General features: G+C 35.1%; 7 protein-coding genes, 1 long non-coding RNA gene and 1 other non-coding gene across 9 annotated transcripts; 7 read left to right on the forward strand and 2 right to left on the reverse strand.

The window, feature by feature from the left end:
* Positions 1 to 15: 15 nt before the first annotated feature.
* LOC145724980 (large ribosomal subunit protein uL4-like) lies at positions 16 to 3,476 on the forward strand. The gene is made up of 8 exons (XM_081973498.1): positions 16 to 171; positions 538 to 718; positions 1,454 to 1,616; positions 1,807 to 2,014; positions 2,264 to 2,363; positions 2,606 to 2,876; positions 3,062 to 3,221; positions 3,275 to 3,476. Exons 1-8 carry the CDS (start codon positions 169 to 171, stop codon positions 3,413 to 3,415), a joined length of 1,227 nt encoding a protein of 408 aa, XP_081829624.1. The 5' UTR covers positions 16 to 168; the 3' UTR covers positions 3,416 to 3,476.
* Positions 2,128 to 2,198, forward strand: LOC145725732 (small nucleolar RNA SNORD18). Its single transcript, XR_014177383.1, has one exon. It is a non-coding gene; the product is annotated as a small nucleolar RNA SNORD18 (small nucleolar RNA).
* LOC145724986 (uncharacterized) lies at positions 3,473 to 5,820 on the forward strand. The gene is made up of 8 exons (XM_081973505.1): positions 3,473 to 3,929; positions 3,988 to 4,206; positions 4,296 to 4,426; positions 4,522 to 4,677; positions 4,733 to 4,836; positions 4,890 to 5,074; positions 5,124 to 5,380; positions 5,435 to 5,820. The coding sequence occupies exons 1-8, from the start codon at positions 3,473 to 3,475 to the stop codon at positions 5,750 to 5,752; spliced, it is 1,827 nt and encodes a 608-aa protein (XP_081829631.1). The 3' UTR covers positions 5,753 to 5,820.
* A 130-nt stretch (positions 5,821 to 5,950) lies between these two features.
* On the forward strand, positions 5,951 to 6,948 carry LOC145724984 (uncharacterized). Its single transcript, XM_081973501.1, has 4 exons — positions 5,951 to 6,111; positions 6,168 to 6,478; positions 6,528 to 6,642; positions 6,696 to 6,948. The coding sequence occupies exons 1-4, from the start codon at positions 6,019 to 6,021 to the stop codon at positions 6,876 to 6,878; spliced, it is 702 nt and encodes a 233-aa protein (XP_081829627.1). The 5' UTR covers positions 5,951 to 6,018; the 3' UTR covers positions 6,879 to 6,948.
* LOC145724983 (neuroguidin-A) lies at positions 6,869 to 9,307 on the reverse strand. Its single transcript, XM_081973500.1, has 2 exons — positions 9,085 to 9,307; positions 6,869 to 8,926 (listed from the first exon to the last, which is right to left on the reverse strand). The coding sequence occupies exons 1-2, from the start codon at positions 9,091 to 9,093 to the stop codon at positions 8,048 to 8,050; spliced, it is 888 nt and encodes a 295-aa protein (XP_081829626.1). The 5' UTR covers positions 9,094 to 9,307; the 3' UTR covers positions 6,869 to 8,047.
* Positions 9,308 to 9,508: 201 nt separating this feature from the next.
* On the reverse strand, positions 9,509 to 11,334 carry Tat (Tyrosine aminotransferase). Its single transcript, XM_081973497.1, has 6 exons — positions 11,049 to 11,334; positions 10,702 to 10,990; positions 10,447 to 10,644; positions 10,145 to 10,397; positions 9,838 to 10,089; positions 9,509 to 9,778 (listed from the first exon to the last, which is right to left on the reverse strand). Exons 1-6 carry the CDS (start codon positions 11,245 to 11,247, stop codon positions 9,668 to 9,670), a joined length of 1,302 nt encoding a protein of 433 aa, XP_081829623.1. The 5' UTR covers positions 11,248 to 11,334; the 3' UTR covers positions 9,509 to 9,667.
* A 30-nt stretch (positions 11,335 to 11,364) lies between these two features.
* On the forward strand, positions 11,365 to 21,474 carry LOC145724987 (uncharacterized). The gene is made up of 2 exons (XR_014177141.1): positions 11,365 to 12,321; positions 21,263 to 21,474. It is a non-coding gene; the product is annotated as an uncharacterized LOC145724987 (long non-coding RNA).
* Positions 15,196 to 17,189, forward strand: LOC145724978 (uncharacterized). The gene has a single exon (XM_081973496.1). It carries the CDS (start codon positions 15,544 to 15,546, stop codon positions 16,873 to 16,875), a length of 1,332 nt encoding a protein of 443 aa, XP_081829622.1. The 5' UTR covers positions 15,196 to 15,543; the 3' UTR covers positions 16,876 to 17,189.
* Positions 21,475 to 22,229: 755 nt separating the features above from the next.
* Positions 22,230 to 22,799, forward strand: LOC145724641 (MIF4G domain-containing protein B-like). Its single transcript, XM_081972996.1, has one exon. It carries the CDS (start codon positions 22,230 to 22,232, stop codon positions 22,797 to 22,799), a length of 570 nt encoding a protein of 189 aa, XP_081829122.1.
* Positions 22,800 to 22,993: the final 194 nt, after the last annotated feature.

Raw genomic sequence — 22,993 nt, forward strand, 5'->3', positions numbered from 1 at the left:
ATTTTTATACTGAAAAGAGTGACAATAAACAACAAACAACATAACCTTAAACACTGCACAAATCAACCGTCACGTCAATCCGTCATCCGTCACGCCGCCATTTCCTTTTCATTTTAAATGGTGGACGGCGTGTTGACAAAAGTGCAAAAGTAGAATTAAATTACAAAAATGGTCAGTAAATGCAATTATAACTGTATTTACCTGCATGAATACTTCTTCAGTGAAGCCTGATGAACGTTTGCATTACATGTAATACTTTTTTGTTTTCATTTTTATTGCTATTTTGGAGTCTTGGAAGCCATAGCTCCACGTGCCTTGTTTAGGGTTTTTCCAGTTTTTTAAGTTTAGTTTTAGTTTTTAGTAGGAATTAGCAGCTAATCACCGGGTTTTATCAACAATGTTTTAGAGAAAATAAAAATGTAGGATATAAAGTAGATTGTAATGTTGTGTTGCAATTTGAGGTTAAACATACCAACCATCTGCTTCAAGGATTTTAACCACTGAGTAACTGATCACACTGTTTCTCTAATGTTTCAGGCATTATCAACGGTTCGTCCGTTAGTTAGTGTTTATGATGATAAGTCAGAGGAGGTCAAGGGGTCCAGTGTGGCTCTGCCTTCAGTTTTTAAGGCCCCCATCAGGCCTGACATTGTCAACTTTGTTCATCAGCAGGTCTCCATGAACCATCGTCAACCTTATTGTGTTAGTGACAAAGCTGGTAAGTTTTATGTACTACAAGAAAAATCTAGTTTGAAATATAAAGTAGATTGGCAAATACTAGTTTTAGTTATTTCAATAAAATTCAAAAGTCAATAAAGTGTTTGTTAAACTAATTTTTTAAAAGATTCTCTTTTAAGATTACTGAATTTTAAATTACACAAGAGCCTTTGACATTTAAATATTTAAAATGAGAATGGACAAAGGTAAAATGCTGAAAATTACAGTACTGGCTGACAAATATCAAGGAAATTGTTTAAACTTGAAACTGCTTTTAACTAAGTGAACTTCTGCTACTGTAACTGTGCTGTAACCATTTTACATTATCTAAAAATGCAGTACAAGTCAGAAGCACCTTGGAAATTTATGCAGAAAATCCTGTAAGAAGCCTTTTTTGGGGATTCTTGAATTCAGTTATTAACCTGTTTTCCTCTACACAAACAGCACTTTTAAATCCAAGATTTTGGTATGGATCCTCATTATCATAAAATGTGTTTAAAGCACATTTTCATTGCTCTGAAGGATAGTCAGATATTAAAATTAATTGGAAACATAACTTGTAATCATCCAATTTAGAGACTCCAAAAATGGTTTACAATTATGATGATTTGGCTTTTGGTCCGTGTTTATGAATCTTTGATGATTTCATTTTCAAAAGCACTGAAATATAAATTATTGTTAACCATCCAACAGTTGCAGTAATATGGCCTTATTGTCACTGTAATTTTACTTTAAGGCCATCAGACTTCCGCTGAATCCTGGGGTACCGGACGTGCCGTGGCACGTATTCCACGTGTGCGCGGTGGCGGTACTCATCGTTCCGGTCAGGGTGCTTTTGGCAACATGTGCCGTGGAGGACGTATGTTTGCTCCAACGAAACCGTGGCGCCGTTGGCATAGGTAAGCCTTTCAATAGCAAATTTACAGTTTTTATGGCATCAGCATATATGATGAATTGCTTTTGGTCCGTGTTTATGAATCCTAATGATTTCAACTTTCCAAAGCACTGAACTCCTGTCTGTTTAATTATTATACTATCATTCATTTTCCTTAGATTTTAATTAAAGAAATTTGTCTAATTGTTCACTAGACGCGTAAACATCAACCAGCGGCGTTACGCTTTAGCTTCCGCTATAGCCGCCAGTGGCGTCCCTGCTCTAGTTCTGAGTAAAGGTCACGTTGTCGACCAGATCCCTGAATTGCCTCTGGTCGTGTCTGATAAGGTACAGGAGTTCAGCAAGACTAAGCAAGCAGTTCAGTTTCTGAGAAGGATCAGAGCATGGGCGGACATCCAAAAGGTATAGTGAAGTTAACTGGCAATGAAAGATCTACTTGAAATATGTTGGTTTGTTCTCAAACATTTTCTTGTTGTAAGAGTCATTGCATCAAGAAAGTTTTAATTAAAGTGGTAAAATTATGATGAATTGCTTTTGGTCCGTGTTTATGACATTCTTGATTATACAAATCAAAAGCTCTGATTTTTGTGGATATTATGTTTTTTCTTACTCCAGATGGATTTGGGTCTTAGGTTTTGTATGTCTGTTTAGGTGTACAAAAGTCAACGTTTCCGTGCTGGCAAAGGAAAAATGCGTAACAGGAGAAGAATCCAACGTAAAGGACCTTTAGTAGTCTACAATCAAGATCAGGGTAAGTGAACTCCACTCTAGAGTAGTTCTTTGCACTTTTCGTTCCATTTATGTTTTATGAATGATATAAGTGGTCCAATAAAGTGCTAAATTAACTTGTGACAACTTTTTTCGTCAAGCTTTTTAATAGCTAAACGAAATATACTTCACAATACATTTATGTAAGTTTGATGGTTTGTTGCTGAAGCTGCATCAACAAAAACGTTGTTACAAACCAATAACCACCAAATTTTTCATCTTTAGGACTTCGCAGAGCATTCCGTAACATTCCGGGAATTGAGTTGATCAGCGTTGACAAACTGAATCTATTGAAACTAGCTCCTGGTGGGCACGTGGGTCGTTTTGTAATCTGGACCCAGTCAGCTTTCCAGAAATTGGACAAAGTGTTTGGAACTTTAAAGAAACCATCCATTCTGAAGAAGGGCTACAGTTTGCCTCAAACCAAAATGTCAAACACTGATTTGTCCCGTTTACTCAAAGCTGATGAAATCAAGGCTGTTTTGCGGCCACCACAGTAAGTTATTGACTTTTTGGTGTTTTTACCATTTTTGGGGCGTTTACATGATGAATGCTTTCGAGCACTGGGTTATGATCAACTGTGATTACCTTTTTTTGACATTCACTTCTGATTTATTTGTACTCTTTCCCAGTTTGATGAACTGTGTTTGAGGAGAAAACTAATTTTTTTGTGACAATTAGGAAGAAGGTTGTACGTCGCGTACGTCGTCTCAATCCTCTTACCAACGCGAAGGCTCTGATTCGCCTTAACCCGTACGCAGCCGTATTGAAGCGACAGGCAATTTTGTCTGCCCAGAAAAGGAACTTGGCTCGCGAGGAATTGTTAGCCAAAAAACGTGGCGTAAGTCTCCTCACTATATTCCATTAAAAAATAAAAGTAACACAATTGTTTAGATCACGTTACCCGCATCCAGTCCGGTAATACGCTCCGCCAAACTGCAAGCTAAAAGGAGAGAGCAAATTTTAAAGGCCAAAAAAGCGAAGCCGGTTAAGGCTAAAAAACCGGTTACCAAGAAAGCTCCAGTCAAAAAATAAGTTATTTTTTTGAGATTGTAAGCGTTAATTAATAAATGTACTGTTTTACTTTAGACAATGATTAAGTGGTGTTTTATTTTGGCTTATCCCTCAATAAATGAATTTAAAAAAGAGCAAAAATTAAGTTTTTCCAATGCAACACCCCGATTTTTGAAGTTTTATTTTGTTCCCCGTCTAAAACTAAACATTTTTGATTCTACTAATTTTTGTAATTTATGGTCATCACGGTTTTTCCATAATGGATCGCGGCGGTTTGTGGTGGACCACTCTGTATTGTTTGATCAATATGCAAATCCTAGTGTCACACAGTATAAAAACAGAAGAACAGTGGTAAAAACGACAAACATGCGAGTTCCAAGTTGCATAAATCAAAACTGTTTAATCCAATACCAACCACCTAAAACTCAAATAGGAAATGGAAATTTGATTAGCTGCGAATTGGACAAGTGGAACAAAAAAATACCGAAAACTCTACAAGAACAGTGCGTAGAATGTATTTCTCGTCATTGGTTAGGTATCTAAAAACCAGTTTCCATAGTATCCATAGTTTATATGATTTTTTTATTAAATAGAACATCCAGTTTTATCAGAAGTAATTCTGCCAGAAGACACGTACCACCTTCTGGATATTCTCCCTGTTACGGTACCATTAGAGCTTTCAATACCACGCATAGAAAACGAGGTGTACTGGAAACGATGTTATCTTAGCAAATGGCCTCAACCACTACCAATTTTGTGTAAGGCTGAAAATCAATTTAGCCATATCGTTAAATATCAGGGCGTTAGCCAAAGTATCAGTTCACCCAAAGGTAAATTAGAAGAATACAAAAATATATTTATAATAATTGTTATTAAATGAGAAGAAAATTGTGCTGTAAAGGTAGGCAAACAACTACTAGTAATGACAAAAAAAAATTACACCTCGAAAGAACGTGGAAAAAGAGTTTCTGCAAAATGCACCTGAAAAACTATTTGGAAAATTTAAGACCTGAAGAGTACAACCCTGAAAAGGTAATTGTTCAAAATGAATGTAAATTATACAATACAGAGAGAAAAATATACATGCCAAACATGAATAACCGTTCTGTGTATTTTTCTTATTTTAGATTAAAGCAACTTGTGACCTTTTCGGTCCCTATGTTGAGTGCCTCAAACTTGATGAAATGAAAGCTTCAGAAAATTCGTCAAACAATAAAATTCCCCTCAATGCTGTCATCACTGGTTTTCCACATCTAACCGAGTTATCTTTGAGGTTTAAACAGGTACGTTTTTAAACTACACAGGGCAGTCACTAGCTTTAGTTCTATTCGTATTCAGAATGGCGCAAACCAACACTTTTCATGGAAGTTAGTAAATACGTCCTACCAAGATATAATATTACTTGCAAAAGGATTGGAGAAAACACGACTAAAGAAGTTAAGGTACGGTTTTTAATAAAAAATTTATGGTTTTAGTAAAAATGATTTTTTTTCAGCATTACCGACTCTGACATTAACTGCGAAAAACTGATTATAATACTGAAATCCCTGCTCGACAATCCAGTATTACAGGTACTGAACTTGTCCAAATGCAAAATTGGCGACAAAGGAATGGTGGCCTTGTGTAAATTTATATTAGAAAACTCTCTGAAAGAGATTAATTTAAACAATAACCGCATAGGTAGTTCAGCTCAATTTTGATTTTCTAGAAGTAATTTTTCACCCAAAAGGTTCCAAAGGAGTTTACTGTTTGGCCTACGCAGTCAGTCAAACATCCTGCAACCTTACCAAACTACATTTAAATCTCAACCAATTCCACACTGAAGCAGGGAATATTCTGATTAGTGCTTTAGCCAGAAATAACACCACGGTAACTTGGTTATCACTTGCCGCCTGCGGATTAACTAGTGACTTTAAAATAGCTGAAGCTCTTCTAACAACAAATTGTTTAGAGGAAATTGATCTTTCCAACAATGCCCTAGGCCAGGTTACTCGCTTGAACTATTTATTAGGCTCACTAGATTCAATAAATTGCTCGTAGGAGTGCGGATTGAAGGTTTTGCAAGCAATGAAAACCAACTCAACTGTCAGAAGATTGGATTTAAGAATGAGCAAAATTTCATCCGAAACCGAAGCGGCGATTCAAGCGGAAGTGGCAAAAAATCGTAAAAATATTACTAAAGATGGGATTAGTCCAGTAGACTTGCAAATTATCGATTTCCACTGGACTGAAGACTTAACTGCGGAAATCGAGAATGCATTGATGATCGACAATCAAGATGAATATGCATATGACGATTATGCAGAAGAAGAAAGCGTTGAAACACCAAGAGCGGAATTTAATATTGTAGTCCCTTAAAATGAGTTACAATGAAAATGTTTGAGCAAGAGTGTAAACCATTTAAGTAAATTCTATTTGCCTTTCATTAGTGTTTTCTTCTTCTCTGAAAAAGAGATGTCACAGTCATTCTTACCTCTAATTCCTTCCTTTCAGCATTTGATATTACCCTCAAAGTGGTTCATAGAGTTTTGCCACTCTACATGCTTCTTTTTGTTACAACAATAATTACTACTTGTCAGGAACTTTGGATAGGTAGGATAACTATTAATTAACACCTGCAAAACATGAAGAAGTCATTATCAGTTGATGTTAAAAAAGATTTGACAGTAAAACGTAAAACTTCAACAAAATTAGAACTTAAAATGCCTGCTTTCAAAGTAATTATAACTCTGTTCACTCTATACTCTGTAGACTATCATGCTTATACCAACAGCTAGAAGGAATCAAATATAACCCTAACGCTCTACGAACGCCCCAAATACTCTATACCAAAAAAGAGTACAGCCCCAAAGTTAAAATGGAAAACTGGTACATGGAGCTGGAACAACAGCCTGTTGATGTAAACCCTTACAATCCCAAGTGTTTTCGTCTGCACAACTCGCACTACAACCGTCTGGGATCTTTGGATCACATGAGAGCTGCTGTTTCTCAAACCCATCATGATCTTGCTGAAGGATCCGTAAGATCGCAAGAATACAGAGATGATCCGCATAAATATTTAATCAACGGTTATAGCGACAAAACGTAAGCAGTATTTAAGTCAAACTGGAAAAATGTTCTAAACATTTTTTAGGATAGGAGTTGTGTGTGAAGGAGTTAATAGGCAACTTTGCTCTAGGCAATGTACAGCTTTTACAACCACAATGCAGGAGAGCTACACTCCACCATTTCCTCTGACACTAAAGGGTGTAAGTCTCAATACTTTTTTATGGGAATGACACTGATGTTTTATGTTTTGAAGCTGAAACACCCAGTAACTGGAAGTCAATACAAACGCCTCTCTTATAGGGCTGGGAAATTTCTAGATGACAATTTAACTAGACATACTGAAATTTTGAAAACAGTGAAAAAGTCTCAACACATCTCCTTCAATCCTTGTATGGGTCACTTCACAGATGAAGGAAAAACACCAAGTAAAAAATAATATTTGTTTTATTGTAACTAAAATGATATCAAAAAAAATTAAAGCTAAAAGTCTTTGCATTTTCAAAGAACTCTCTGGTAATATTCTTTGTGGGGAAAACTTAAAAGACTAACAAGAACATAACAATACAAACTTGAAAAAAATTAATTATGTATGAAATACATACCAAAGTGGCTCACCATTGTCAACAATGTAGAAAAATATACTTCAATCTAATAATCCTTTAAAAACCTGGTGATTCAGTAAACCTGAATTTATTATTGTATTTAACCACAAACAACATTATAATTGATCACAACTATTTGCTTAATTATTACAATCAACAGATCAGTTATTTTGATTAAATTAGAGTGATTTTGTACCTCATTAAAGTTGTTAGTAAATGAGTGATATAGCAAAACTGTCAATCTTCATTCTGGAACATTTTTGTTGCATTCAAGAAACAGAAAGAATATGTTTTCTAAGCTTCCTTTGCACCTAAACAGCCAATGAAAAGCTATTTAACATCAAACATTTGTTGCAAAAGTGCCAAACTCCAAACTTCATTTATTGCAGGATTTTTTTGTATTAAGAGGTTTTGTTTAGAATTTTTTTTGATACTGTCCATTGAATGTCAATTTTAATAATCAAATGTTAGGCAGTAAATTCTTGAATTATGAATGACATTAAAGGGGAAGTTTATGACTTCAAAAGTACTGAAGAAATAGTAACAAAATCAACAATAATTTACATTTTATAATAAATTCATGCAAATGTTTGTTTTTTTAAAAAAAGTCAGATTTACTGACCTAACATTCAGAAATTAGATTCTCATTCATGAGTTCAGACACATCTTAATTAAAAGCAGTTTTTTCGTACTAAAACAGTTTTTACTATTTTATTCAAAACAACACAAATTGGAGATTGGCTGTTTTGCTATGAGATCACTCAAATATCAGTTTAAGACCCTAATGTTAGAGCAAAAGGTGTTGGCCATAGCATACTATGGTTTGTAAACAATCAACCCTTTATTTGTACTTTTTTTAGTTAATAAATGGTTAACCACTATAGAAAATTCGTGTAGGCATTGTAAAGTTTGTTAATAACTTAAAAAAAAACTTAAAATGATTATTGGGGCTATACCCTGTTTACTTTCAACTTACATAATAAAAAATATCTTCAAAAAAATATCAATGATACTTTTTCCTTTTCACATTTTTTCCCTTAGACTTAAAACTTTTCTTTCTCTTGCCCCCTCCGCTTGCTTTAGAACTGAAACTAGTAACCTCATCTCCTAAACTGCCTAAAGTAGTCAGCTGTCTCTTTCTATGCTTGTCTGCTTTACTCACTGGTAATCTGGTCATATACTCTTCCTCATATTCCTGCCTTTCTTTTTGCTCCTTTGATAAAATTTGCTGAGCTCTGCTGCCTTGAGATATTTCCACTGGAGTGTCCAGATACTCCTCCCTTAAATCTTGCAGTATAGATGAAGATAAAGCGACTTTCTTGCTTTTTTCTTGGAGACGTTTGGTTTTTTCTTGGGCAGACTCATAGTGGACTGCAGACAGTTTTGGTGGCATGTATACTCCAGTTTTAGGTTTAGGTTTGGCAGATTCATCTCCACTTTCACTGTCTGATGACTCAAAACCTTCTTTAGTAAGCATGTTTGATGCATTTGGTTTAAAGGCAGTGGCACTGTCAGCATTTACCCCAGTAACAGCACTTTTTACTAATTTGTCAATTTGATATTTTAACTTGTGGTTTATGGGGCGCATTTTCTCCAAAACAGTTCGGATTTCTATAAGTCTGTCAATGGAGGGGTCATTTTCAATTTGCTCACCTGAACATTTACGCAGCACCACATAAGTTAAGTTGATTAAATAGCTTAGGAGCATGTTGTATTTGACCTCCAGGAAATTCAATCCTTGGTCTGTGGAAAGTTCACCTTGCTTCACTTTTTGAATCATGCTGTCCACTAAATTTGTTACATGTTGAACGCTCACGTTCATCTCGTTTAGGAGCACCAGAGCCTGAGGTAGGTCCCTTTGAACAATCAGGGATGTTGACGCCTAAAAACGATAAAAAATGAGTTTTCTGTTAAGTTTTGAACAGCACGTGAAAATGTTAGGTTATGTGACAGTTGTTTTGGTTTGGTTGCTTGGTTAGAAAAGTTTAAAATGGCCGGAACGCCATTTTTATTCTTGTCTAGAGTTTTCCAGTAACTTACTTGAACCATTTTCGACGGCGCAAAGACGGCAGAGTATACAACTTCAAACAGATTTAAATAACTTGAGGAAAACTTTTTATAACATTTCGATATAAAGAAAAACTTAACAAACAAATTAAATTAGTCAAGAAATTGAGTATTTCAAGAAACTCCAACCCATCCCCCTGGAATCGCGATTTTTTCCAAGATCAAAGTAGGAGTGGGAGGACTGGGAGGGGGTAGTGAAGTATTTGAAGTTGAAAAAAGTGAAAGAAATTTTGACAAACCACAGTCCACAGTGTGCTCTTTTCAAAACATGACATTTGACAGATGATTAGGGCTGTGTTCCGTTAGAAACGTTCCGAATCATACTGTTTGTGTCTCTGCTGTTTGTTTGATCATATTTAATTCCAAAAATGCTTTTGTGGTAGTCAAAAAAGCTGGGTAATTTTACTATTATTGTTATTATTATTGCACCAACAGTTTACGTACGTGAACTCACGTTTACATTTTTTTTTACACACTATAAATGCATATTACATACAATAATCAGTCTTAGGTAAAGGTAAAACGAATTGTGGTTCTGTTAATACAAAAGAAACCGCTAGCCGATGTAGTGACGGTTGCAAAACTCGGCAATTCTTTCGCACGCTTCTTGCAATATTTCCTTGGGAACGGTAAGAACAATCCTCATAAATCCAGGTATCTGAAAACACTGCAACAACATACAAAATTGAATTGACTGCACCAATTATAAGGTGGTTAGAAACCCACTTCTCCTGGCAAGCAGAAAACCGATTCTTCTTCCATCATCTGCTTGGCAAACTCCAATCCACTTCCAAACTGGGGAAAGTTCCTCAGGTTGATCTCCACCACCATGTACATAGCTCCTTCTGGCATAGATGGTGTCAAACCTTTGATGGAGCTAAAGTGGTCGTAAGCTATTTGAGCGTGAAGTGCGAGAGTTTCGGCTAAATTGTCGTGGAAAGACTGTGGAGTGGTTTGAAGTATCGCAGGTAGAGCTCCCTGTTTAAATATCTACAGCTAGTTTCGGTTAATATAGAAAACACTACATTCTTACCTGGATCAGAGTGTTGCTTCCTATAGTTCTCTGACTTAGGCTGGATAAAGATTTTCGGATATGTTCCATTGCTCCAGTTTCGTCGTGGATGGCAATCCAGCCCATTCTCCATCCAGGTACCAGAAATCTTTTGGCCAAACCTCCGCACACTAAAATGGGTACCTCAGAGTGTAGGGATGCGGTTGACACGAATTTTTTTCCAGGAAAAACCAGTCTTTCGTAAATTTCATCTGCTATCACGGGAATTTGATGTCTGGAATAATGATTATAAATAAAATGTGCAAAACAAGATTATGTTTCACCTGTAAGCAATTTCCAATATACTTCGCAAATGTTCTTCAGAATAATTGGAACCACATGGATTCGAAGGGTTGTTCAACACAATGGCGGCTGTATTTCCATCAATTTGCGCCTCCAAATGCTCCAAATCAGCTTGCCACTTAGTCTCTGGTATTAAATTGTAGTATTTCACTTGAACTCCAATAGACTCAGCTAGAGTGCTTTCAAATACAGTTAATGATAATAATTTTAATTCTGTATCTGAATAAAGCTTTTACCAGTAGATTGGGAATCCAGGCCTGGGAATCAAAATATTGTGACCTCGTTTGGGATCAGCCAAGGCAGTAATACAAATTTCTAACGAGGAAGAGCAACCACTGCACAGCACCACATCCTGGTGATGATAAACCACTCCCTCATAGCTGAGGTAGTCAGCAACAGCTTGTCTGGCAGATTCATAACCGACACTTGGGGCGTAACCATTGCAGGAACCCTCTTCAACTACTTCGATTACAGCTTTCACGGTCTCAGGAGATGGTGCAAGGTTGCCGTATATGGTTGGGTCTCCTATAGATCACCAAAAATTGTTTGAATGGTGTTTGACAAACCGTTGATTTAAACCAACCTAAAGAGAGTGCAATAACAGGTTTTTCGGGATTAGGCTGTAGATTAAGTTCGTCGACAATCTGTCTGATGAGGTTTTTGCAATTTTTGGCCGTTGACGACGGTTCAACTTTCCAGAGTGTTCTTTTGCCAGGAATAGTAAAATCACCCTCACTTTCGAAAATTAGAACTCCACCCGGTTTGGTTAACTTATCAAGCATGCTCACCAAAGTATTTTTTTATAATAAAGAGTAGAAAACTATATGTCTTCTTCGTTTGGTAACAGAACAACTAGTGCCAACAGAAATAGGAAAATAACTATATAAATATGCAAAAGTTTTTTACAAAATACCCGTCTCGACCAGATTGCAAATCCGTAGTAACTATGAAGGTGATTTTTTTACATATTGATTTGAATAATAATTTTATTAGTTAATAACAAGAACTTTGTTCCTAGTTATATCCACTTATATTTTTATTCGACCAGTTAACATTATGTGTTGCTAAACTTATTATTCAATGATCTTTTCGCGCAAGCTTATAGTGCAAATTCATAATTATTATTTTTTTACTTAAAACAAACAAAAACGTAGCAATAACAACAAAAGTATGATTAATGGTTAGAGGAAAGCAGTAAAAGACGCAATTTGGAGAACAACATCAAAACAAATATTTAGAAGATGAATATTCTTATGGACTAACAATAATACAATAAAAACAAAACTGATTATGACTTAAAATTTTTTTTTTTTAAATTTCCACATTCACAATAAATTTTACCAAGTGCAAAAAATTGTTTTTAATATTTTAATAAACAATAAACTAAATATTTTAAAGTGCTACAGAGTGTAACATATTCCCTTTTTTATACTCTCTGTATCTAAACTCCAAATAAATAAATGTGGTTTTCACTTCTAAACAATTACATATATTGTATAATTTTTAGGTCAAAGCGGGCAATAAAATAACATGTGTTATTGCAAAATGTTTGCTTTTTGAAGTAAATATTTAGATTTGCTTTAGACAAGCCTGCGAAATACTGAAAATCTTTTAACGAACAGTAACAAATACGGCGATGATTAATTATTGCGTCGTGTGTTTTTTATAATTATTCAAGTGAGGATGCGAGGACATTATTATTAACTTGTGAACACAATTTTTGTATTTATCCTACTATACAGGGTTTTCCAAAATTACAAGTGCCACATATTAGAATCAAAATGGGCTAATGGTCATATAATCAAAATAGTTTGTTTGAATCGTGTGCCAAATGCTTCGTTTTGGAGATATGAAATGTAAGTTTTATATCACAAAAAAAAGTTAATACAATAAGTTTTAGAAAACGTTTTGGCTGCATAGTGTTTTAAAATTAGTAAAAGGTGATTAAAAAAATTGGAAAAATTTGGCGAAATTTTTTTGAAAATGACAGCTGACAACTTCATCCCTTACTGTGCGTCAAAACTGGTATAACCCTGTAATTAACAACAATTTTAATATCATAAAGAAACTAGTAGATTTAATTGGAATTATTAATAGTTATTTAACTAACGAGTGTATTATAAGCGATTAATTATTTTCCGTTAACTGTAGTTTATAATCCTACAAAATTTGAAAAGAAACTAATTGTCAGTTGTATACGCAACACTGCAAACCGTAATCACAGGCACCCTTGACAATGACAATGACAGTTAGTTTTGTCGGTAATGGTGGATGTCAACTAAAGAATGTGCGTCTATTTCTCTCTGCTTCATACAAATAAAAAAGGATAGAACTGTACTATGAGCGTATTTGATTGCCTGATAAGATAATGCCGAGGGGTAAACCGCTGAGTAAAATATTGTACACAATATGCCAGTAATGCCCATTATGGTCCACAGGGGCACTAATGGGAGCGATGCACGTAATCAGTGAGTTTGACGTTTTGAAAATGCATTCGTATTGCTTAGCGATTAGTTGCGACCTGTATCGCTCTCTTTCTAACACGCGCTTATTAACTGAACGCAATTCTGACACAAACGTGACCTTCTCGATCTCGACGTTTAACGAGTTGTGCGCGTTGTTGCCAGATTGTTAGTTGACCGTTTCCTGTTTTTGTTTTTGTTGTTGATGACTTGACTAAAAACTGCTTACAGAGAGAGACAAAAAAAACTCAATATTGACTAATATTGTTATTCAAAATTCTCTGTTAAAAAGCTGAGTCAACTGCTATATGAGAAGTAAATAAAAACAAAATTTATGTAAAGTTCGTGTTTTAATGAAAAAACTAAACATTTGGCAACGAGGCGCGTTAAACGTCAATGACGTGCATCGGCCGATATATTGCCTTCTACTATAATTTCTTGTAATGCCCAGTAATTCCTAATAATTAACCTAACCTAACCTAGCCTAACAATACCCACTAACTTCCTGAATTATCACAACTGGAGAGTCTAAAAAAACCTTTTTGAATTAAAAAAAGTAAAAATTAAAAAATATGCGTGCAAAGAATTAATTAGAATGGGATACACTGTATATTTTTTTATTTTTGTATTTTACGTCAAATTCTAGACATATTTCGTATATTAATGTCATATACCTATCTGTATCCGTTTCTGAGATATTTACCCATTTATGTAAAATGTAATATTTTTGGTCTCCAAAACATTTTTAATTTATACACATCAGGAAAAGTTTTTTTCTTGGTTTTTGTGTTTTGTCATGTTAGACAAGGTTTGTTCTAGAAATGGGTGCAGAAAAACGTCAAAATATATAATACAGTGTGGTCAAAAAAAAGTTTTACGCCACTTATTTAAAAAAATCACTTTTTAAATTGATACATTTAACCAACTGTCAAAATAACCGAATTAGTGAAAGTTAAAGTGGTAGTGGTCAAATTTAGTCAAAACTGTCTTTATTGTCACACACAACACTTTGTATAGACTTTCATATGTCAATGGATAGAAAATAAAATGGGCTTTCCAAAAAAATATGTTGCCTGTGTTGATAGGTTGCTTCGTTTGGCCGTCAGAGGGCTCCAAAGCTAACTAAATGTTTTCCTTGACTGTTACCGCTCTAATATCTTTAAAAGATTTTTTTTTAATCGGGCAGATACGGCCCTTATATTTGGCACAAACCTAGCACAATGATTGCCAAATCTAGAGTATAGTAGCAAAACTGTAGAAATACATTCATTAAGGTCGATTTTCGCTTGCACTAACTGGCCAACATAACGCAAAACTCATTAGGATAGTGGCGGTGTTTCAGGCAAATTTGACCCTTACAAAAATTGTCATTTGCAAAAACAGTTTTTCAAAAAATTTCCAAGCATTACGTCGTGGTAAATCTAGTAAGTCACGTGTTTTCCTAATTTTCAGTCAAATTAGCCTTTAACGTCAAAAAATGTTTGTGGTGCATCCTGTCACTAAACCGTAAATAACATACGTGCATTTGTAGCACTTTTATATGTCGATGGACAGCCAATGAAATGAGCTTCCCATTGACGTATAAAAATCGATTGGTTAGCCGTTTGCCCGCTAGAAGTCGTCACCAATTTTTTTAAGGTATCTTTTACCATCCACCACTAGTAATCGTTCATTAATATAAGAGTTTCTTACAACATATTTCCGTCGCCTGTAGTCTATAATAAATGTTTATAATTATAGAAAGTTTAAAAAAAAAACAAGTGTCAGTTGACCAAGACCGACAAACCGAAATCACAGGCATTCTTGACAATGACAGTGACAGTTAGTTCTGTCGTAATAGTGGATGTCAACTAAAGAATCTGCGTCTATTTCTCTCTCTCTAACACAAATAAAAAAGATAAATACTATGAGTGTATTTGGTTGCCTATGATAAAATCGTGCATTAACGGGACTCATTAATGAACGATTTTGCATTTGTTTCAAAAAGGCTGTTAATACAGGGTAGACAGAAAAAAAATTAAAATTATATTTGCATGAGGAAACTTTTTGGCGGTAGATTTTTCTGTTATAACAAGAAACACCCTGTGTACAACTTAAATTTCAATTTTTTTCTGAAATAATATGTGTTTGATTGTGCAGCCTGGGCTATATGCATACTAATCCTGGTTGTGGGTTTTGTAAAACACACCCACTTAAACTATTCGCCCAATTAAGTCAACAAACACAGTAAAGCTCGCGTCGTACTTTGATGAACTTATATAATGCATGTGTGTGTCTGTACATATGTAAAGCCTAGAGTTTTTCATCGCCTATTTATATCTCACAGTTAAAAATATACGCAATCTAATTTTATGGTGTGGAGTTGAACAGTTTGGCCCGGCCAGTGCGAAAGACTGTCGCGGTGCATCCTACGAATTTGTTATTCACTGTAGTTTCCTTTTAGACTTTTTCCTGGGCAGGAAATATGTAAAAGTGCGATGGACGTGTCGAAGAGTGTTGTAGTGCCGCGGTGCAACCTTGTACGTCCCAAAATTGGTCACGCCGCTTATTATTACTAATAACAATCACCCAGTCAGTGACAACATCATCGCTGAATTTTTAGTGTTGACTAAGACGATGTCGCAGGCGCCCCAACTGAAACGCAGTCAGAAAACTGACTTTTCTGCTGGTGTTCCGGGCGTTATAATGCGGGAACGAAGTTTCGTCAAATCGAGCAGAGAGTCTCTGAAACGACGCAGTCAAACTATGGCCACCCTAAAAACGGGCGGTAAACCCACTATGGAGATCTACAGACCGCCCAATGTACGTACAGATTTACCTCACGTGCCTGGCAAGCTCAACGTGCACGCCAAGGAATTCACCATGAACGAACTGCAATCAAGCAAGTCTAGTGGGAACCTTCACCTTGCTATGGGCTTTGAACCAATGCCTTTACAACACTCTAAATCCAGTGGAAATATTTTACGTCACGTCAACCATCCAGGGTTCATCCCCTTTCTTCCAGCAGGGATGCCTTTGCCGTTGCTGCATTCAGCTTCAGCTGCCCAGTTGGTAGGGTTACCACGACACAGCTACGCGACCTACGCCCCTGATTTGATGAGCCATCCAGTGTTTTCCGGCCAGAATCAACCTCAAGTGTACAACCACCAAAACAGTTGGACGCCCACGTTTCAAAACAACCAATCATCTCAAGCTCCTGGTTTGAAACGCTCAAAAAGCATGGGGGCCTCTGAATCTCAAAACCTCATATCCAAACTGAAGAGTATTGTCAAAGAAGACATGGACGTCACAGTGTTTGCTGAAGAAGACCAGGCTAATATTAAGCTAGCAATGGAGGACCCCAACCAACTACCTTCTAGAACACTAATGGATTTAGTGAAAATCATCATGGAAAAGGCCGTGGAAGGGATCAAGTACAGTGAAGCCATAGCCAAATTGTGTGTCGTCATCATCCAAGGGGAGAAAAATCAGACTTTCTTGGAATCACTGTTGAACACCTGCCAGCAATGGTACCAAGAAAGAGACAAAATACTTAGAGGTATCAAAGCCGGCGATGGTACCCGGTTTACAGCCTTTATGTGGTTCCTAACTGAACTCTATGGACAGTTGAAACGGCAACAAATCAAAGATCAAGTGGAAACACTTCAACCTGAACTAGTGTTGTTGACAGTGTTGGCCAAGTGTTGTCAAGCCTGTGTCAGTCTTCCGATCAAGTGTTTGTCCGAAACGGAGTGTCTGTTTTTCGTGCTGACGTCGATCGGTCGAGACTTGGAAACGGAAATCCCGCAACAATTGGAACAATTGTTGGCCAGCGTACGGGATGGGTTTTTGGCAAGTGCTGGTTCAGCCAACGTTAGACGTACTTTACTTCAATTGATTGAATTGCACGCCTCCAACTGGCAATTGCCTGGCTCCTCGGTACTATATTATTATCCGAGAATTAAATAGAGTTTCTATAATAATCAGTGAAGTGTCAACAGACTGATGGGATGATTTAAGCGCGCTCTGTTTATTCTAGGATCGAAGGTGCTTAAATATGTTCATGCCTGATCACTGGTTAGTAACGTGATCGCGATACTTTTCATTTTCGTTTAGTTTACGTAACAAAGACAAATATACGTTGTTTTGTACTTTTTTTTTGGATTAATTATCACCTCGTTTCGGTCCCGGTCTTCAATTTTTTAAGGTAGGCAATTAATAGAACACTCATTTAGCTTTTTATACTCATGTTTTTACTCAATAAAAACACAATTGGCCTGCTATATGTGTATAGTGTTATTTTAAGCCCTACGGTTTTTAACTCTATATAATAAAAAAATTGTATACAAAGTGTAAACAATTCTAAATGTATAGGGTGTTTCAAAACCATGTATACTCACAGTAGTTTTGCCAAACTAATGTATTGTAAATTATGGTACATTTGGAATCAACTGATTTGTAAATTTGTTGCATCAAACCAGTTTTGCTAAATAACTAGAAAACGGTGAAAGTTACAAAATAATTGCAAGAGACCAAAAATGTTCCTAATCAACTCCTTAATCCAACACAGTTTTGGCTTCCAGTATATACAGGGTGTGCAAGAAAAGTATGGTGGTTTACTATTTTTGTCACCCTGTACGCAAATCATACAGGGTGGTCAAAAATGCATAAAATCAGTGCTAAACTTATTAGAAAAGAGGAAATTTGTTGGTTTTTCTTTTTTGAGCAAATTTACCATGAAAAACTTTCAAAAAAATTTCAATACTTCCTATTTCATAAAAGCGGTGTCAAAGTAAGTGCAAAAATCACAGTTTGAAAGGACAGTCAGGGACAAAATTGCCTGTAAAACCCATTTGAAGTGAGAAAATAACTGTTTTAAGCACATTTTTGGAATCTTCATTAAATTTCCTGCCCAATAACTTGAAAAAACACTACAAAATTTAGTACAGTCAAGAAAAAAAGCGGTGTCAAAGTTTGAACTGCAAGTATCCCAGTTTGAAAAGACAGTCAGGGACAAAATTGTCTGTAAAACCCATTTGGAGTAAGAAAATGACTGTTTTAAGCACATTTTTTAAATCCTCATTAAATTTCCTATCCAATAACATAAAAAAACACTACAAAATTTGGTACAGTCAGGAAAAAAAGCGGTGTCAAAATTTGAACTGCGAGAATCTCAGTTTGAAAGAACAGTCACGGACAAAATTGCCTGTAAAACCCATTTGGAGTAAGAAAATGACTGTTGTAAGTACATTTTTGGAATCTTCATTAAATTTCCTGCCCAATAACGTGAAAAACACTACAAAATTTGGTACAGTCAGGAAAAAAAGCGGTGTCAAAGTTTGAACTGCAAGAATCACAGTTTGAAAGGACAGTCAGGGACAAAATCGCCTGTATTACCCATTTGGAGTGAGAAAATAACTGTTTTAAACACATTTTTGGATTCTTCATTAAATATCCTGCCCAATAACATAAAAAAAGTACAAAATTTGGTAAAGTCAGGGAAAAAAGCGGTGTCAAAGTTTGAACTGCTAAAATCACAGTTTGAATGGACAGTCAGGGACAAAATCGCCTGTAAAACCCATTTGGAGTGAGAAAATAACTGTTTTAAGCACATTTTTGGAATCTTCATTAAATTTCCTGCCCAATAACTTGAAAAAACACTACAAAATTTAGTACAGTCAAGGAAAAAAGCGGTGTCAAAGTTTGAACTGCAAGTATCAGTTTGAAAGGACAGTCAGGGACAAAATTGCCTGTAAAACCCATTTGGAGTAAGAAAATTACTGTTTTAAGCACATTTTTTAAATCCTCATTAAATTTCCTATCCAATAACATAAAAAAACACTACAAAATTTGGTACAGTCAGGAAAAAAAGCGGTGTCAAAATTTGAACTGCGAGAATCACAGTTTAAAAGAACAGTCACGGACAAGATTGCCTGTAAAACGATTCTTTTAAGTGGTTGAATCACTCTGAACTCTACGGAAATATGAACAATACGCAAATCATACAGGGTGGTCAAAAATGCATAAAATCATTGCTAAACTTATCAGAAAAGAGGAAATTTGTTGGTTTTTCCTTTTTGAGCAAATTTACCATGAAAAACTTAGCCTTCAAAAAAATGTCAATACTTCATATTTCAAAATACGGTAATGAAATTCTAACCATTTTGTATGATTTTTCTATGTATACCTTTATGTATAATTGACATTAATGAACTTCACTGTCACTGATCATCTCTGACATAAAGAATGAGTAAAACTGAAATTTATACTAAATTCTGGCTCATAAAGATTTGGTCCGCATAAAAGAGAGCCAAGTTGGAGATTGTATGGGAATTTTGTTTATATTTAGAGATACAGGATCAATTAAATAAGGAATGTTTTAGATAATTTTATGACAAACTCAAACCTAGTTTCCAAACACTAGTCCTTAAAGTTAAAAAATTTCATGTAAAAATGTAATAAATTATCATTACTTTGTACGTAATTTTAACAGTGTAGTAGTCAGAAAATGTCAATGTCACGTAAGCCTAATTCAACCAATAAAAAGCTCTGTATTTGGATGAAACTTGGTATTCGGAGGTTTTGTAAGTAGAAAAACTTAAATATTATGTTGGTTTTATACTTTCATTTGTAAGAGCGTTTGCTGATTTTGCCTGCGCCACTGGAATAACGGTTCTTCGATGTTATGTCTGTCTTCAGAAATTTGGCATTTTACTTGACTCCCATAAAATATCAGAGCCCAACATCTTATTCAAATTAGTTGAAGATTTTTAAGCACGCCACTGATTAATTCTAGTGCTGATTATTATTACGATTTATTACAAATTTTCTGTAAGCAATACTTCGATTCTAAATAGGAATGTTATAGTAGGCGGCCAACCTGACTTTGTAACAAACCTGCTGTTTCGAATTAATTAGCTTCTGATTATTACACACACATGGCAAACAATGATTATTATTATTATAAACAAATATTAATCAAGCATTATAAATGGGACGCTATTTGGAGTGATTGCATTTATAGGCAACTACCTACATCAAAAATTATTAATGCTATTCCACATGTACAGACTTGTTGCTAGTTTGTGATCGGTCAAGAAAATGCTGCTTTTTTGCGAAAACGTTTTGTTTCGAAATTGCAATTCTTGCAAACTCGAAGCGAATTTTTTACACTTTTGACATTAGTCACAGTTATTAGGTGGTTATTGGAGGATAATTTAGCTAGACAGTCACGTGACTACTGTCATAAATCTCAGAAAAACGTATTGTATCGAATATTGCAAGACAACTTTTCTGAACCTTAATTTTTGCAACTTTTGAGCACAGCTTGACAGTTGATAGTCAAAGACAAAATTGATTGGCTTTCAAACCCACTTGGAATGAGAAAATAATTGTTTTAAGCACATTTTTGGAATCTTCATTAAATTTTCTGTCCAATAACCTGAAAAAACACTACAAGATTTGGTACAGCCAGAGAGAAAAGCGGTGTCACAGTTTGAACTGCGAGAATCACACTTTGAAAGGACAGTCAGGGACAAAATTGCCTGTAAAACCCATTTGGAGTAAGAAAATGACTGTTTTAAGAACATTTTTGGAATTTTCATTAAATTTCCTGTCCAATAACCTGAAAAAAAACACTACAAAATTCGGTACAGTCAAGGAAAAAAGCGGTGTCAAAGTTTGAACTGCAAGTATCCCAGTTTGAAAGGACAGTCAGGGACAAAATTGCCTGTAAAACCCATTTGAAATAAGAAAATGACTGTTTTAAGCACATTTTTGAAATCCTCATTAAATTTCCTATCCAATAACATAAAAAAACACTACAAGATTTGGTACAGTCAAGGAAAAAAGCGGAGTCAAAGTTTGAACTGCGAGAATCACAGTTTGAAAGGACAGTCAGGGACAAAATTGCCTGTAAAACCCATTTGGAATAAGAAAATAACTATTTTAAGCACATTTTTAGAATCCTCATTAAATTTCCTATCCAATAAGATAAAAAAACAGTACAAAATTTGGTAGTCAGGGAAAAAAGCGGTGTCAAAATTTGAACTGCGAGAATCACAGTTTGAAAAGACAGTCAGGGAGAAAAGCGGTGTCTAAATTTGAGCTGGCGGAAATATACCAGTAATTTAATTATAATTTGCAGGTCAAATTTTCCTGGTAAAGCAAAATATTTACTCTCACTCATCACTAGCTAAAATTAATACAACTGCAGCACATGTGGACTCTTAAATTTTAGGTTCCAACCATATCGATACATTCACTTTATTAAATACCATGTCTAATTAATTCAATTTAGCCATTAAATAGTTCGTAGCAATATTTATTTAAGACGCATTTGGTTTGTTTTTTTCAGATGGACGACAAACAAGTTGTGAAAAACGCAGAAAACATAAGACTCTTTTGAAGCCATTCTTTCTATATCACAAAACAATATGTGTAAATTTTCTCCTGATCCTCATCTCATTTTAATTAAAATAATAAAAAAGGTTAAGTTTAACTCAAAGTCATACTGATATGTTATCAATTTGTGTTTTAAACAATTTTCTATTAAATTAGTTTACACTCTGTTGTGTTTTATTTAATTAATTAGGTTACTGTACCTGTAAAAGTAAGGTATTTTTATTATTTAATAATGTTTGAAATATCCATGAGAAGTAGGAAAACATATGGTACTTTTACCTTACCTCAACCAGGCTATAAGGATTTCCTGAAGGAACTTCAATTATTATAAATTAACACCATTTTTAACGACCAGAGGCCAGAGAATCTTTAAAGCAAAACTTTATTAATAGATAAGTTAATTTGTTGAATTATTTTACTAAAGTTATATAAACACTAGAATAATGACTCAGAGATGTACACAAAAAGATAATATTTAGGGTGAAAATAGGCATTTCTAAGAAATGGTAATGGTTTGAAATAGGTCCAAACAAATGTAGGGCAATAAAAGAATACAGTTAGGATATTTTTGAGTCATTTTAAGGGTGACAATGCAAATATGTGTTTAAGAAGGTTTCTAAACTAAAACTGCATACCTGGATTTTCCAAAGGTTTTGTAGACTGACACAAAGGTGCCTAAACCAAATTAGGGCCATAAAAATACAGTTGTAATATTAAAAATGACCCAATATACCTGAGTGTCTTGTACTCTTTGTGAGCAGAAAAGCTAGCCATTACTTCACAAGCATCCACAGTGTGCAGTTCGGTCTTACAAAAGTACAGTGTGCAGTTTTACTTTACTCAAGCCAGCAATGGAGAACTTCAAAAAATCACGTGCAAGAACACTATTACTAAATAATTTAGTGGAAATTGTCATGGAAATGGCAGTGGAAGGAAACAAGTCCAGGAAAGAGGGAACCAAATTATGTATGAATATCATCCAAGAGGAGAAGGAGAAAAATCAGAAAGATTTCCTTCCATTACTGTTGATCGAGTGTCGGGAAACGTACTTCAAAAGAGAGAAAAAACTTAGAGGTTTCAAAACCGTGGATGGTACTCGATTTACATCCTTCATGTGTTTCCTAACTGAACTGTACGGACAGTTGAAACAGCAACAAATCAACGATGGAATGGAATCAATACAATTCTATCAAGGATTGTTGTTGATCATGTTGGTCAAGTGTTGTGAAGCCTGTATTAAGCTTCCGATCAAGTGTTCTTGTTGTTCTGTGTCTGAAGCGGAGTGTCTGTTTTTCGTGCTGAGGTTGATCGGTCCAGACTTGGAAAAAAAATTTCCGGAATATTTAGAAGATTTGTTAACCTGCGTTCGGGATGGGGTTTTGTCAAATGCCAGTTCAGCCAACCTGAAACGTACTTTACTTCAATTGATTGAATTGCACGGTTCTAACTGGCAATTGCCTGACAGTACTAAATTATTATCCGAAAATTAAATGATTTTCTATAATAATCAGTGAAGTTTCAACAGGCTGATAGGATGATTTAAGCCAATTGTGTTATTGTTTAATAAAGTGTGTATGTGTGCTTATTATGGTTAGTTTACTTGTTAGTAATGTGATCTCGCTACTTTTAAATTTTCTTTAGTTTACATAACAAAGACAAATAAACATTGTTTTTTACTTTTTTT

This window comes from Ips typographus, linkage group LG2, assembly GCF_016097725.1.
Source record: "Ips typographus isolate SLU linkage group LG2, UJ_Ityp_2.0, whole genome shotgun sequence".
NCBI lineage: Eukaryota > Metazoa > Arthropoda > Insecta > Coleoptera > Curculionidae > Ips > Ips typographus.